The sequence below is a fragment of the Mastomys coucha genome, unplaced genomic scaffold, assembly GCF_008632895.1.
Source record: "Mastomys coucha isolate ucsf_1 unplaced genomic scaffold, UCSF_Mcou_1 pScaffold10, whole genome shotgun sequence".
In the NCBI taxonomy this organism is placed as follows: domain Eukaryota; kingdom Metazoa; phylum Chordata; class Mammalia; order Rodentia; family Muridae; genus Mastomys; species Mastomys coucha.
In genome coordinates, this window is record NW_022196892.1 from 4973399 (window position 1) to 4989707 (window position 16309).

At 41.3% G+C, this 16309-nt stretch overlaps 1 protein-coding gene across 29 annotated transcripts in view; it reads right to left on the reverse strand.

The window, feature by feature from the left end:
• Cadps (calcium dependent secretion activator) overlaps nucleotides 1-16309 on the reverse strand; it is a 470401-nt gene that overhangs the window by 76314 nt on the left and 377778 nt on the right. For 19 of the 29 annotated variants that reach the window (XM_031345056.1, XM_031344954.1, XM_031345106.1 and 16 more), the window contains 3 exons: nucleotides 11135-11281; nucleotides 7609-7764; nucleotides 3478-3625 (listed from right to left, as the gene is read on the reverse strand). In XM_031345056.1, the coding sequence (XP_031200916.1) occupies nucleotides 3478-3625; nucleotides 7609-7764; nucleotides 11135-11281 (451 nt within the window). The remainder of the gene's footprint in view (nucleotides 1-3477; nucleotides 3626-7608; nucleotides 7765-11134; nucleotides 11282-16309) is intronic. The other 10 variants (XM_031345138.1, XM_031345048.1, XM_031345024.1 and 7 more) reach the window with 1 other exon arrangement.

Genomic DNA, 16309 nt, shown 5'->3' on the forward strand with positions numbered 1-16309 from the left:
ATGTAGAAGAAAATCCTGATAGGTCTTACTGTATGGGAGCAAATATCCTTAGGTAAAGAACAAACAATTAGAATACAGTGGTAGATGGGTCTTTAATCTTGGGCATATGTGTATTATTTCTTGGGAAAATATGTACAAACTTCAGTTATTATTTTCATCTAAGTGCTGAGTTAGAAAAAATATGCAGTCTTTTCTGCTTTTAAACTCTATGCCTAGAATAAAGACATTCCAGTGTTTAGTTGCTAAGTGTTACAACTCTTTAATATTACATCTAGAAGTCTGGGAACTGGATCTCCACTGTCAAAAGCCTGAATAGTTTTAACTAGCTATACATTGCATGCTGGATCCTATGTATTACTCAACAAACGATGGTAACTGGCTTGCTCAAGAGCACACAATTTGAGAGATAAGATGAAGGGTCATAGGATCTAGTGATTTAATCCCTGGACAATTTGTTCTTTTAGAAAACTAGACTCCAACATTAAGCCAAGATCATTTTAGTTTAGCTAAGAAATAATTCATGGTGACCATGAGAGTCAGAGTCATTGTGATAAGGGTGGGCTTATTATTATACTGTATCACTTGTCTTTAACAAGGATTTATGGTTTGGACTAAGAAACTCTATAGGTTCCCTGAAATTGCATGGGGATACTGTATATAAATACTTTTCTGGGAAATGGATCCATAGCTTTGATGAGATTCTTAACAGAGTTTAAACAACCTTTCCCATTCTCACAATTATCCTCAGAACTCTAGCACTGAGCTCAGAGTGACATGGCTTGTTTAGCTACCTGTTCAAGAAGTGTGAACCTTAACAGAGCAGTAGCAAATCAACCTGGAGAGAAGATCTTGGACCTCCTATGACTGCAGAGGTCAGACCTATGATATCCACTCTCTTTTACTGAGGAGGGGGTCATTCTTGTGAATCTCAGACATGATGTATACTCAAAAGCTCTGAGAGAAAATTCACAAATTGGACTCCAACCTTAAAAGAAAAAACACTTTGTTTTCTTTTTATTCTTGCTCGGATGGATACTATGATATCACAGAAGATGTATATATTAAAACAAATTGAATCAGAATGGAAGAGAGGCAAATATATGTACATATATGCCTAGAAAAGATATCTCTCTCTCTCCCTCTCTCCCTATCTATCTATCTATCTATCTATCTATCTATCTATCTATCTACCAAATAACCCAGCTAAAAATTAGGCAAAAGTATATGTCCTGGAATATTATTCAACCACAAATAGAAAGAACAGTGCATGGATCTTGAAAACATATGCTAAGTAGAAGTCAGACACCTACAACCCACGTATTGCTTGGTTTTTATTTATATAAAAAGCCAAAACCAAAAACAGGCACATCTGCGGAATGTGGATTGAAGATGATCTAGAACTGGGAATACAGGTAGAATACTGGCTATTGATGTATGGTTGGTTTCTTTTTAAGACTATGAACGTGGCATAAAACTGACTATGATGGCTGCTATGGGAATATAGCTATGGGAATGTTTACTTTTGAATGTGATTTGTACCTCTGTGATTTAAGCAGCAGCAGCAGCAGCAGCAGCAGCAGCAATGACACAAGCAGTGGAGGCTTTAAGGGGAGAGAGATTCCAGAGTGATACCATTCCAGAAAGCATAAACTGAAAAGGGATCTTTAATGACTTAGAGAGATTTGATGATTTAGAGATCTCACAGTAAGATTTGCCGAGTGGGCTCTGTGAAAACCACGGATTTCAGAACCCTAGAGGGAAGCGTGGGCAAGTGGTAGTGTGTAGAGGCTCTAGGGTGGAGAGGAAAGGTACCCCCCCATCCAGATCAACAATATTTTTAGGTTTTTGTGTGCTAGGCTTCTGGATAAAGAATGAAAAACTGATTCTGCAGCTAAAATAGGTCAGATAAAAGTATATCAGTGATAACATTTTACATATGGGAAAATTGACACTCAAAGAGGCTGCCAGGATTATCTAAGTCCAGTTTGTAGCACAACTCAAGACACTTATCCAGGCGACTGTCAACCCAGGACTCCCTTCCCATTGTTCCTACTTTTCTCCCTGTGTCTCATTTTCAGTCTTAGATTACTGCTTCTAGGATGTGTCTTCTAGGATAGCCACCAGTGTGGCTATTCTCACCAGAGATGGCCGCAGAAACCTAAATTCCTGTGTGTAAGTAGGGTGGTTTTCTATTTTTGGTATACATGTGCATTTATATGTCTGGGCAGGTGCATGCATGTATGTGTGTGGTACATATGTGCTCATATTTGTATTTGTATGCTGGTGCATGCATGTGTGGGGGATGCCGGAGGACATCTTGGATGTCATTCCTCAAGAATTGTCCTCCAGGAGTTTAAATTCTTTTAATACAGCCCAGACAAGCTGAAATCCTACCAGACGAATCTCCAGAGAATCTGGAAGGTTGATGCACAGTGAATTTGTAAAGCACTTTTCTGACTCTTGCACAGGTGCTCTGGGGATGAGAACCCAGAGCTCTGTATTGACACCGGTGTCTAGAACTCCATGGGGAAGGCTCAAAGGAAATCAGCCTGAGCAGAAGCTAGCAGGGGTGGCTGAGGAAGCTCACTTGTGGGGGAAACAAGGTTGGAGGAGATCTTGCCAGAAGAGAACACCACCAACCCACATATAAAATGGAAGGTGCCGAAGGAGAAAATAAATAACGAACAAGGAGCAAATATAATTTAGTAAAAATTCTGAGCATGTAAGGCTGGTATCGAAAGATCTGATTTAGGAGCAATTTATGCCAATTGGCAACAGTATAGAGTTGCCAGAAATGTTACTGAATTAATTCTAAATTGGTATATGAATATCTAGCTGGCTTAAGGCCATCGGAGAAAAATGATCATGATCGTCTTTAATCAAGTCCAAGTTGCTGCTTCCTTCTCCTTCACATTTTAAATCTGACTTTAGAATCAGAAACTCTGCAGAGGAATAAACTTCTGGTCAGGGAAGATTCACAATTAATTCATTCTATGGAAAACTGAAAGCCTGAAAATTGCTTTGGACCTGCAGAACCTACTGGCATAACTTGGGAGTGGATTGAAGTTAGTTGGATTTCTTCTGCTATCCAGATGTTCATGGCCTAAGATATACTACTCAGGGAAAGAGACTAGCATTTGGACACTCCCATATCTGGTACAGAGAATGGCCTAATAAATAAGGTCACCAAACATCCTTTAGCTTAAAGAAACCTTACGACCACTTGAACTCCAGCCAAGAACCACTTCCAAGTGACTGGCACGCTCATCAGCACATGCCTCAGAAATTGACTTGACAGATACTGAACACTTTATCCATGGCTTAATCTGCAAATGTTAAGAATGTATTTCTAAAACTAGCAGACTTGGGAAGAAATTTGTGAAGTTTTCTTCTATATGATCAATGGAGAGAGAAGGTAGGGGAGGGAGAAGGAGGGAAGAGGGGAAGGGTTTTTTTTTTTCTTTTTTTTTTTTTTACCTCTTGGCCCATTTCCATGCTGCAAAGTTTTGTTGATTGAGCTTTGGCATCAACCATAACATTAAACATGGTGCATATTGACTGTGGGACTCGAAAATCTGTTGATCGACTGGTTTTTTGCAGCTTAACTTCAAATGCAATCCTGGTTCTATTAAAACAAAGTAGGGAAAGACCAATTCAGCATTCAGAAGGCAGGAGGTAGAGGAGATACTTCCTAAGAGGTTAGTGAAAAAGAAAGTTGAAGGCTGTAGTAGGTGGCCCACCATAACTCCACACATGTTCTTTTTCAAGTGACTTCCCCTTCCTTAGGGCTTCTTCATGAGAACAGCCCTCCGTGCATCTAAGGAGGGCTTCTTCAAACCCATTCTTCCTCAGCAGTTCACAGAACACCTGGAGCTCTGTGTGCTATCTATAGATTACATGGTATGGAGAGTCCTAATTGTAGGAGAATAAATGAATTAAAAAAAAAACCTGATTATAGCATTACAACATATGCAGCTTCTCTCACATTGGCAAGTGCCTACCTCGAAGCACTTCACTTAAAAACAAAACACAAGCAGGCAGTTTCTCATCTTCAAAACTCCAGTGTGGAGAAAAAGCTTAAATGACCCTTATTGTTGTTTCTTTTTTCTTTTGGTTTTGAAAAGAGATTAAAAAAATCTCTTCTTGAAGTCCAACAATTTTATTATATTGGTTGAAAAACTAGAAAAAAATAGATTGTGCTTGCTAAAGAATCATTAGAAGAAAATGTATCAATCCATGAAAATGGCTGCCTTTGGGAGGGGATGAGAATTTATGTTCTTGGGGCACTCACAGGATAGCTTTTGGCTCTGTTTTTTTTTTTTTTCATTACCATTGTTACTATTTTTTAGTAAGCAGATATTCTTCTTTTATATAATTAAATAGTAATAGTAATTTCTTTGGCATACAACTATATTACAGAAACTCCATGCAACCATTTTATTTTGTAACATAATGTAGACATAGGTCAACATTATAATTATAATACCAGAAACCTATTAGGCTCTCACAGGATAAGCTAGCTCAACATAGGTAGTTTACACTACAGGTGTGAGGTCCAGTTCTTGGCACTGCTATTTTGAAGGGGGACCAGCTCTGTTTTAAAAGGTTTCTGAGAAGTGCGTCACATCCCCACATATCCTTTAGGAAAGCACCTGGTCAGTAAGTGGCTTCATTAAAGTCTGCCCTTCCATCTAGCACATCTGTTGCTTCTCTGCATTGCCCACTGCCACCTTGCCGAGCTCATGCAGCCATCAGAATGGCATGGCTTTAAGAGGAATTGGGAGCTATTTTCTATTGGTGCATAGGAGGATCACACAGCTAGTTAGCTCAGGAAAGGATGCCAGCTTGCTAGCACACCCTGGGTGCATGTAGGGAAGCCAAGTATAATTTCTAAGGTTGGAGCCCAGTTCCTAAGGGGGAAAAACACCCTCAAAACACCCCTATAGATTATATGATCATGTTAAAGATAAATGTATCTTGGCTTCTAAAGACTCAGTGCACTGAAGTAGCTTTCTAATCATGATGATCATTTTAAGCTCTGCTGAAAATACATCATTTTCTAGCTCTGTGAGAAAAGGAGGCCTGATGGGTACTGAGTTGGACTGGGCCCTGTGCTGATCTTCGGAGGCTTATGTGCTAGTTCCGGCCCTATCTGAGAAATGGAAATGCTAAACCGCTCCTTTCCAATGAAGCAAGCGTCTTCCCTTTTCACATTTCTCTTCACAGGAGAACTGTTCCTAGCCTGTGGAGTGCAGGGTTGTGAAAAGAGGAAGGCAGATGTGGAAAATGAATATGACTGAGAGAGCTCTATGAGTCCGCAAAGCCAGGAATAGACACGTCACTTAACCCAATTGACTCCTTGAGGGTAGAGCGCCGATGCTTTGCACCTAGACCCGATAGAGACAAGAGGCACTGTCACTGTCAGGTAAGTGTCTGAAATGAGGTGCTGCATGCCTAAAGCCATGGCCCACTGTCCTTACCATGTATCACTAGAACATAGGTTATTTATTCTGCCCCAAAGAAATAATCAATAGTGGTAGGTTCTTCCAACGTACATTCTATGCCTTAAAGACCAAGTCAGGATATTTCCAGCAGCATTTTTGTTTAAGTTTGGAGCCTCAACAGAAAGCAGCAGCAGGAAATTCTGGATGTTAGAGCTGCCCATACACGTGCAGTGACATAGATAGGAGTCCTGACATTGAAAGGAGGCGACTTAGCTACTGTGTTGCTGGTAGACTTCTGTGGCTTGGGGGTGAGGAGTATCCAGGGATTCAGGTTCATTGCCTGCTTCTTAGTCACTTACCTTCTGTCTATGCCTGAACATAACAATGATGTGGTGTGTGAGGAATGAACCTGCTTCCCATCCTCAGATATTCTCTGTATTTCTCTTAAGTGTCTCTTATTTACCCCCTATTCAGCAGAGTGCCTTCAGACTGAAGGACGTAAATACCTTTCTGGATAGGTGTGGGGGGGCACAGATCAAGAGAGGCAGGATCTTAAACTAGCTCACTTTGTCTCCTGTATGAGATAGAAGAAAAGAATAGATGACCTCAAAGAATTGCCCTGTGAAGAGATTTATGTCACATGGACAACTGTTGCTTTGCCTAAAATTAATACAGACTATTAGAGATTATAGAATTAAAAACTGGAAAGTTTTTGACCATACAGTTGAAAATCAGACCTGTCTTTGGTTCTACAGATGGGCAGAAAAGAACAAAACCGGCTGTCTGGATTGCTCAGGCTTTAGATATGCAGAAGGGCAAGAGCATGCTCAGTGTCTCCCAAGCTCAGGGCTCTTTCCTGGGTTCACTGAGTTGCTAATTACCTACCTGCAACCATACTGCTCTCCTGCCTCGAGAGGTTCCGGGATTGATGCATTATTTCTCTTTTCTTCTTCCAGGGTATCAAAGGCTGAATTCATAGCACTCTTAGGCAAGCCCAGCCCCCACCACTCACAACTTATTCATCAACTAAAGTACATAACATCTGGAGACCCGGAGAAACCAAGATTGCTTATGGGTTAGTTCCTCCCTGCCTCTCTTCTTCTCTTCTCTTCCTCTTATTTTTCTTTCTCGTTCTTTTCTTTTTAGAAAGAGGAAAATGAATGGAATACTTTTAAACGAGGAAAGAAACTTGGATGTGTGTTTAGGGATAGGCAGGGTGATGATGATATCAAAGACAGATGTTAATTCTACTGGTTTGGCAGGTCTTTCCTTCTCCATTGTATGTCAAGGACTCAGCACTGGGCCTGCTCTATAATATCAGACCAGAGGATTTTGCTGAATGGATGAAGACCTTTCTTACCCTCTTCTCATCTCCAGTTCAGACCAACCAGCTTCAGGCCTGCAAGCAGAGGGATTCACTTTCTACCATAAGCCCTACTGGCAAAAAGGGAAAATCTGTGGGGGCCAAAGCACGTGTGCAGTGTCTCACAACTTCATGACAATTCTCGGTTAGAATGGGGGCAAGGAAATTAACCCCTGGTGCACATGCCAGATATTCAGCTCACGTGCACAGAGTGAACGATGATGCGAAGGTTTAGTTTTTGTTGGAAATTCAGTGACCTAAATTCCATATACACGGGCTCTAGAATTGTACATTTTTTTCCCCTCTTCCTGTCCGTTTTCTTTTTTTCTCTGTCTATTCTCCATACCCATTTACTTATAAATGTTTACTGGGTAGCTACTTTGTGGCAGACATGTTAGATGTTGGGTATACAGAGATGAGCAAGAATCGATGTGAGTCTTTTTTCCTCAGGGAACCAGCAATGGGGCAAATTGGCAGTCAAATAATGTTATTGCTGGATACAGAGCAGGTTAGTAGATATTCAATGTGGGCAGCTCAGTATTCCAGCTGACTTTTAAAGACTGTTGATATTTTAAGACAGGGTCTTGCTATATAGCCCAGGCTGGCTTTGAATTTACAGCAACTTCTGCCTCTTTACTGCTGGGATTACACTATACCTGTCTTTACTGGAGCTGACTTGGACTAGTGATTACCTTCTCCAGAACCTTATGAATCACAGCCCATTATCATGGACTCACTGGTCTTTCCAGAGCCGCACAATGGGAAGGAAGGGCCAAAGTCTTTCCAGCCACTCATTCCTACCTTTTGACGCAGGACTCAATCATGTCACTTGCCATCAGTTTTAGCCGCTGCTCTAAGTGTTTTCCAAACTCTTCCTCAGGCCAATGTAGGTCACGGATGAAAGTCTGAAGGGCATCAAGTTTCCAGAACAAATCTTCTGATGTACCTGATCCATTACTGGTAGGATACAAAGATTAGAAATCAAAAGTCACCCAGTTGCCTTGGGCTTGAGAGAAACTAACATAGAGACAACTTGGGGCTGGAAGGCTTAAGGCAAACAGTGGCTTCCACATACGAAACAACGTGTGTTGGCGGCGGAAGGGGGGCAGTCTCCACTGGCAGAACTTGAGTTTTACCATACAGGACCCAGTTCACTTTGCTCAGCCAATTGCTTCAGACCAGCGAGATGTCTGAAGAGGTTGTTGTCTCCTTATAAGTAGGAGGATAGCGTATGGTAAAAATCAGCCTTCTTTTAATAACCACATTAGCATATGTGATGATTCAGACGAAGGCTATGAACCAGGGGGAGAAGTAAGTCTCCATGGATAAGAACTACATGATAACATGCAGTTATTAGGATCCAGGGCTTCATGCATTTCCCCAGTTCTCCTCCAGAATGGAGACCTCTTGGAAATGGCACAAGACTTGGGTTTCAAAAGGACAGTGCTAACAAAGTGGTGAGCGAGGACCTGCTTTCTCTCTTGAAGAGCTGGAAAAAACTGAGGAGACTCAGATAGAGACAGGGATACTTGGATACCTTGAATCCCAAAGTCCTGTCCAGTGGCTAGCCTTCCAATTTTCCTAGACCAGCCTGTTACATAGGCAGCTCTAGGATGAGGTAAGTTGGAGCAGACAGAGCAAGTAGACAGCAGATCTCTGATACTTCAGGTCTCCAAACCTGAGCTCTCTCCCCATTGTTCCCAGTCCTCTATATAGATCTGGGGAAATGGGACTTGATTCCTTTTTGTACGATGACATCCAAGAGACTTTTACCTGGGACATCCATGGAAGGCCTGTGCATGGGAAACGTTCCACCTCTTCCCTTCTGAGCCTTCTTGGTCTGGCTTTCTCTTTTGTAATCACCCCATTTGGAACTCTGAGGGGTGGCCAACCCCCTACCCCCTTCCTCGCATACCACTAATGCTAACACAGTAATTTATAAAATGTCCAACACACCATGCATTACCACTTCTTCTGACATCGTCTATAGAAACAGACGAGAGTGGGTGTTTCTATTGTGACAGATGCCAGCTGCATTGAATTAATGCCTCAGAGAGAAATATAGCTAGTGCAGAGATGCATCCACAGCTACCGCAGGGTGGGGAGGGGGCAAACTCCCAACATGCCGAGAGGGAGCCAGAGCCTACGGCCTGCACCAACAGGGCAATGCTTTCAGAACAGACCAGTTCGAGGTCAGTACGGAGATGTATCTGACACGAAGGAGCAGGTGACATGGAAACACGTCCTTAAAATGAAAGGTGGCAGAGGAAAGAGCCAGGATCATGAAAAGATATCGAATCAGGCATTTCCTAGTGGGCGACTGAGGATCTATGCTTTCTTTTTAGACACTACAGTGAGCTTCATTTAAAAGTGGGGGAATGCACTTCTCTCCATGGAAGTTCAGCCTTCCCCCACCCCACCCATCCTTGGGAAAAAAGAAACCCCAACTTTGTCTAGTCTAAGCCCCGTTTTGGAACTGCATGGTTTATGTTTTAAATCATTAAGTACATATGAATGCAATAATTGGTATTTATTACAACAACATTTTGACACCCATCTGGTTTCAGAGTTTCAAAAAATTCTTGTAGCATTTTTTTCTTTGAAGAGCTTATTATTAAGTTTTGACATGAGGAAAAGAATATTTTCTTTTTATTTTTAAGATAAACTGTTAATGTTAAGGCAATAGCACCAAGATTATTTTGATTGCTGAGCAGTTACCAAAATGTGTTCCCACCCATGCCTTAATTAATTGAATGGAGGCTATTATCTGCTTTATCACAATGTCTTGATTCATATCTTTTCAAAAACAGTATCACAGAACATGCACGGGACAAGCTAAGAGAAGCTTTCATCTATTTGGTTTTAATTTGAAACAGACACTATCTAATCTAATAAACAGACACTAACTAATTGAACTTGTAATATTGTCATCTTAGCATGAATATGATGTATTTTCAGGAAAAATTTTTCTCAAGTATGAAAAATTTGGAGGTTTGAAATTTGTCTCTAGAAGAGAATAGACACATCGGTCTCACCATTTCACTGTGTGCTTGTGCGTGACTGTAGTTTTAAAAAATAGTAGGGAGCTTTTGGGGTACCAAGTCGAGAAGTCATTTTACTGTCCCGTTCTCCTTCTGGATTAACTGTGGATCTGAAAGAGCCAAGGGCCACCTTGATGAATGGGAGCTGGAGATTTCAAAACATCCCTGCCAGTTTCAGGTCATTTTTTATTCCTTTGATAATAACACTTCCCTTTGAAAATGTGCCAATTTATTCTTCCAAGGAATAGCTTATCTGGCCTATAATTAGCTGTGGTCAAAGCGGAGGATCAAAGGAAGGTGGAGAACTGGTAAACCTTATTTCACTTATTAAATCACCCACATGGTTCTCATTTCATCTCACTGAGGTGGAACTGAGGAGCACTGGAACTTCTTGCTAAGGAAAACGGAAAGAAGATTCACTTCCTAAGCGAGAAGAAATATCCACTCAATCCCAATGTCCTTCAAACTGCTAGCTTGGAAGAAGAGGCATGGGCTCTAGGCAAAAATACCTCCCACATCCCTGACTTCCTATGAAGGAAGCAAAAAATGAGTCTGTACTGAGAATGCAGACACATCGCTGCCTAACTGTACTTTTGTGTCGCCTGACTCTCACATTCCCAAGTTCAGATGCCTTCTTGCTGCCTCGACGCCAAAGCTCCCTACTGTACTTTGACTTTGGGAAATGTCTACACATGCAATTTACCTAGTCTGGGAGGTCCATTCATGAATTTTCATGTGGCCCTGAACATTCCATTCCGATATCCTGCTATTTACTGGCACCAGGAAAATGCTTTATGGCTTTAATCGGCCTTGAAAAATATTCAATTATTAAATAAAAGACAAAACCTGCTCCTAGGTCAGCAAGCTTCTTTTGCAGACTTGGACCAGATCAGAAGTGACTGGTCAGCCCATCAAAGAATTTTCTTTGATTATTTGGGGATGAATAATTCCTAAAGTCCTACATTTGAAAAGCATAAAGTCCTGCATAAAAGCCCCTGCATTGAAAACTGGGGGTAGAAATCCTCTTACAAAGTAATTCAGGAAGTAAAATGCAGTCCTCAAGTGTTCAGTGGGCGTTAGACAAATCGTTACTGCGTATATATAGCAAATGTCTTATAAACACGATGAATGCCAGAAATAAACAATATTGTCTCTGCATGATCAGCAAAATATGTCTAATTATCCATCTCCATCTCTGTTATATAGGATGTATAGAAATAAGCAATACATATCCATGCCAAGATCACTTAAATTTAAATGAGATCTAATGTGAACTGAATACACACTCAGCATCATATATAGCAGCCATCCATGACGGTGCCGAAAAAGTAGGCATTTGTGGGATGCCTAGAGGAATGTTAACTGGTAGATTTGGTACTTTGGGTAGGTTCACATTGGGTAGGTTCACATTGGGTAGGTTACTGGTTAAACTCCTGTGGAAGAAACAGACAGAAAGAAAAATACCATCACAGTGACAATGTAGATGTGGCAGAAGCACACAACAGCTGTAAATAAACTGGCTAAGTACACAGAAGACAATGGTGGAGACTTGAGCAACATACTTTGTAAGCAGGTTACAGATGGAGGGCTGGGATGGGACTTGGTATCCAGAGAGAAATAATCAAGTTAATGGGAAACTTAAAAAGTGTGGACACTGATGGAACATTTGTGCAAAATGATCACATAACCAAAATGTCTCAGAGAACTCTTGTCTTCAAAGCCACGTTCAAAAGAGTCTAGAGCTTGTCCTATAAGAAGAGCTTGATGTTGGTAGAATTCTGGCTGGCTGTGGCTGGAACTGGGGTGCCATGAGACAGTGGGATTGATAGAATGGTGAGGCAGGAGAGAGGGCAGAGGAATGCAGTGGATCAGCTCTTGTATTCATTCTGTAGTGCAGTGGATATAATTGATAATGTGTCACATTTTCCAATGGTAAGGAGAGGAGTGTGCTCATCAGAAAACACCGATCACAGTGTAAGATAGCTGATGCACTTGGTTCTCTGACCTGACCACTACCCAAAACACACATGAATCCACATATTGTACTGCACCGCCTAAATGTGTCTAAGTAGTAGGTTTTAATCCAAAATACGTTTATACAGTGTGTACATGTATGAAATTTTCAAAGAATAAAAATATTTAAATAAAAACAAAAACCACCAAAATACTTCTTAAGAATGGAAGTGGTGCAGGGCATTAGCTGTGTCCACTTTCATTTATAACTTACTGTCAAGGGAAGGTTTCTTCAGGCAGACAATAGACACCAAATGGAAAAGGGAAGGCTCACTGAGATACAGAAATTGAATGCCTTTCAACTGCTACTTCTAAAGACAAGAATTTGTACAAGGGGAGTCACAATGGACTGGAAAGGTGAAGAACTCATCTGTAGAAGAACGGTTATCCCTAGGGAATTTTATGGAACACTGAAGGAAAATGGATGCTTTCTTTCCCAAACTCAGACTTACTAAAATGGAGATATGCCACCACACAGAGACAGACACATAGGGAAAGAGAAAAGAAGCCCAGATTCTGGTCTTACTTAGAACCTTTGGGTCAAATAAATAGATTTACAGTATCATTTAGTATAATGGTAGCTGTCCCTGGGGATGGAAGACAACCAGGAATAAATAATGCCTGACAGTGGCTTCTGGGAAGGCTTTTTTTTTTCTGTTGTTTTTTTTAAAAATACATGTATGTGTATAGTGGGGAGGGGGACGGGGAGAGGAGGGAGAGAGAGAGAGGGAGACAGAGCCAGTGGTCAACCTAGGATTGCTGTCCACTGCCTTTGAAACAAGCTCTCCCATTGGCTTGGTGTTTACCAATTAGATGAGAGCACTTAGCCTGCAAGTGGCGTGGACCCACGCATCCTCATCTTCGCAGTGCTGGGTTACAAGTGGATGCTCCACAGTGCTCCAGTATTTTTATGTGCATATCAGGAACTGGGTAAAGGCTCTGTGCTTGTGAAGCAGCCAGTTACTCCAACCCTTCTCCTTAGCAGGGCTTTTACCTCCTGATAGGAGTGGAAACTCCTCCAGTGTGTGTGAAAATTTCATGAGCTGTAACTTTTTTCTAAAAAAATTTAAAATTTGTCAAAACAAACGAAATAGCAATGTTATCTTTTATCAGCTTTTTGGTTTCTAAGGAGGTTTGAAGTTCAGTTGAGTGATGAATGAGAGATGGATGGTTTTATGAGGGGAGAGAGACAGAAGAGAGGGAGGGAGAGAGAATGAGATAAAGGAAGAGGGAGAAGGAGAAGGGAACGGGGAGGGGAAGGAGGAGGAGGAGGGAGAGGGAGGAGGAGGAGGAGGAGAGGGAGGGAGAGAGAGACACACACACAGAGACAGAGAGAGAGAGACAGAGAGACAGAGAGGACATGTTCAGAGATTTGAGTCAAATCAGTTATACTTCTTTGGAGGGACTGTGTCATGTACTGCTCCAAACACTGGCACTGAACATCTTGCAGAGGCTTTTGAAGGGTGCTCCATGCAGCCAAAGTCACTGGCATGGTAGAGCCCAGCCTAGCTCCGCATCTGAAAGGAGCCTTCCTGTTTAAGGGGGAATTGACAGCACTTTGGCAGAGGACTTGAGGTTCTCTTTTTGGATCTTGTAGGGAAGGAGGAAGTTTCGCCAAAGCAGCGCTGGGTGAGCTGTTTGCCTAGCAGGACTCCTGGAGGACAGGCTGCCTCTGGGCACGCTCTGCAGGGCAAAGCTGCAGCAAAGGCGCTGGCCCTGGTGAATGGCTTAGACGCCTGTCTTCCTCCACAAATAAGTCATTTAAATGTTCCCAGTGGCAAGTCAGCCCTGGATTATAAAACTGAAAACCCTAGAACGCACAGTTGCCAACCCGGTATCCTCTTCTTTCAGGGAGATAGGTGTTTTACAGACCCATGACTTCCTGTGGTGTGAGGATGCCTTGGGGGGTGGGAGGCAGAACTCAAGAGAAATCTAACTAAATATTACTATTAAGTAGAAGGAAAAAAATTGGAACTTTCTCTTCCATGTGTCTCTGCTTAACTGGGGAATTTGCCTTTGAATTCAGTCCCTGGTGGTTCTCAGTCTTAAACACTGCCATGAAACAAATCCATGGGCGATTTCCACTGAGACATGTGTAAGCCTATATAAGCAAATGTGATCATTAAACGATACACACACTGAATAATGATCAAGGAATTAGGAGATCTTAGAGATGGCAGCCTGGAAAGTTAAAGTGTCAATTCTGAGCAAATTATAAGTAGCTAGAAATGAATAACATACAAGTGTCTGCAAAAGCAACTTAATTTAAACATATTAGTGGATGGTGAGTACACAAATGGGAAGAGAGCTTCGCTTTGCATACAAAATAAAAAATACTCATAGTAATCAAAACATTGTTTTCTTGTAAAATAGCATTTTGGCTGTGAACTTGGGCTTAAACAGACAAGTATTCTACATAGGACACATTACTAATGATTTAGTTTTAAAATGATAAAATATGACGTTTCTGGTTTTTTTTTCAGAATAATAAAGCATATTTTAAATGTTACTTGTATTTTATCTGGGACACTAAAAGAGTAATGACCAGAGGTAATTTCTAAACATAATATTTCAGCATCATATATTTGAAGGAAGATTGTGCATAGCATTCAGTTACGATGCAGTGCTCCGGGAGGTGCTGATAGTGGTAGTGAATCAGTATTTTTAAAGAGGGCTCTCCAGTGACTACTGGACAACAGATAGTTATGCTTCTCTGTAAGAACCATAAGTAGATGCCTCTGGGTAGGACAAGAAGTGAGAATTAGAATCCTAGTAACTGATACACTTTAAAAACTAGCCTCATCCAATCCAGGGACCTTAATGGAAAGGATTGCTTTCCTTTAGCTCTCTACAACCTAAGATTTCAAAATTCTCACCTGCTCTCTCTTATGTCCATTTATGTTAGAGATGTGTGTGTATCTCATTTCTACAGATGGTAGTGAATGTAGGTGGGGCCCTTTTCATAACATTGTCTTTAATCAAGACTGTTTCTGTGCGGAAGGGATATGGTTACATCATCCCTCAAATATTTCTGCTTTAAGCTTATGGATGGGGGTAGATTTTTAGATACAGAACATGTTCTACTTTTACAAGCCATTTGTTGCATGAATATATGAAGTACATCTGTCTTTTCCTGGTGCTCTCACATTGAAGCTTCTTTCTGTGTTTGCCCCTTAGGTCTAATCTCACCCAGGGGTCTAGGTACTATTTGATACCTTCCTAGAGTCCAGAGTAATGTCTCCTAACCTGCTACCCAGCCCCAAACTTCCTTCTCTATGAATATTATAGGCTCTTTTTTTTTAAAAAAAAAGATTTATTTATTTTATGTATATGAGTACTCTTTCTGCATGTATACCTGTATGTCAGAAGGGAGCATCAGAGCCATTATAGATGGCTGTGAGCCACCATGTGGTTACTGGGAATTGAACTCAGGACCTCTGGAAAAGCAGCTGGTACTCTTAACTGCTGAGCTATCATCTCCCCAGTCCATCACTATGGACATTTTAATGCCACAGATATACCTACTTATGCATTGTATGTAGACCTACACCTTCTATATGACAACTGTAAGATCATTTACCACAGCTTTAGGACTATTAAGCCCCATTGAGAAAGTATCCTTTACAGAATAAACCCCAAATGTCCTAGGAGTTGAGAACCTCTCAAACATCTTTGAGGTTTGCCCCATCCTTAATAACCCATGCTGGCCACACCAAATACTCAGAGTTGCTTTGTTGCGTTCTGTTCCCCTGTATGTTCCACTGGTCTTCCTGGAGAACCCTGCCTCTTTTGAAATGCTACTCTTCCAGTCAGTTCCTTCCCCACCCTTCAGTGGAAATGCATCCCCCTATCAGCCACATCCTTACAACTCTTTATATGCCTTGTGCATACATACGTTGGCAATATTTAAAGCTATTTTTCTTGTGTATATATTAATAGACCCAACTAGATATAAATCTCCAATCTGGAGATTGTATCTTTTTCTCACCCCTTTCCACGGTTCTACTTTTTCCTCTTGTATTCTTATCATTCCTAGCCTGTATAGGTTCCCAACATTCTGTTGATATAGCTGAGCCTGGCTATGTGCCAAGCTCTGCTTTGTTCTAGATGCTGGAGAGAAGAAGAGAGTGTGTAATCGTGAGTGGACATGCATACTCATGTCCACACCCTATTACCAAGAATCCTAGCAATGGAAGATTTTTGGTTATCAAAAGTCATTGTTTTATAAAGGGGGGCACTGAGTCTTGGGAAAGTCAACTGAGAAAGGACCTTAATTCAGAGACACTGATGGCTTGAGGTATTGTCTTAGGACTTCTTTTTTAATTTTATTGTGATTATGATCGTTAATGTGTGTCCGCATGTGTCTGGAGATGAGGGAACAACTTGTAGAATTGGCTTTCTTTCTCCATCTTTTCTCCATCTTTTCCTGGGATCTTTCAAACCATATC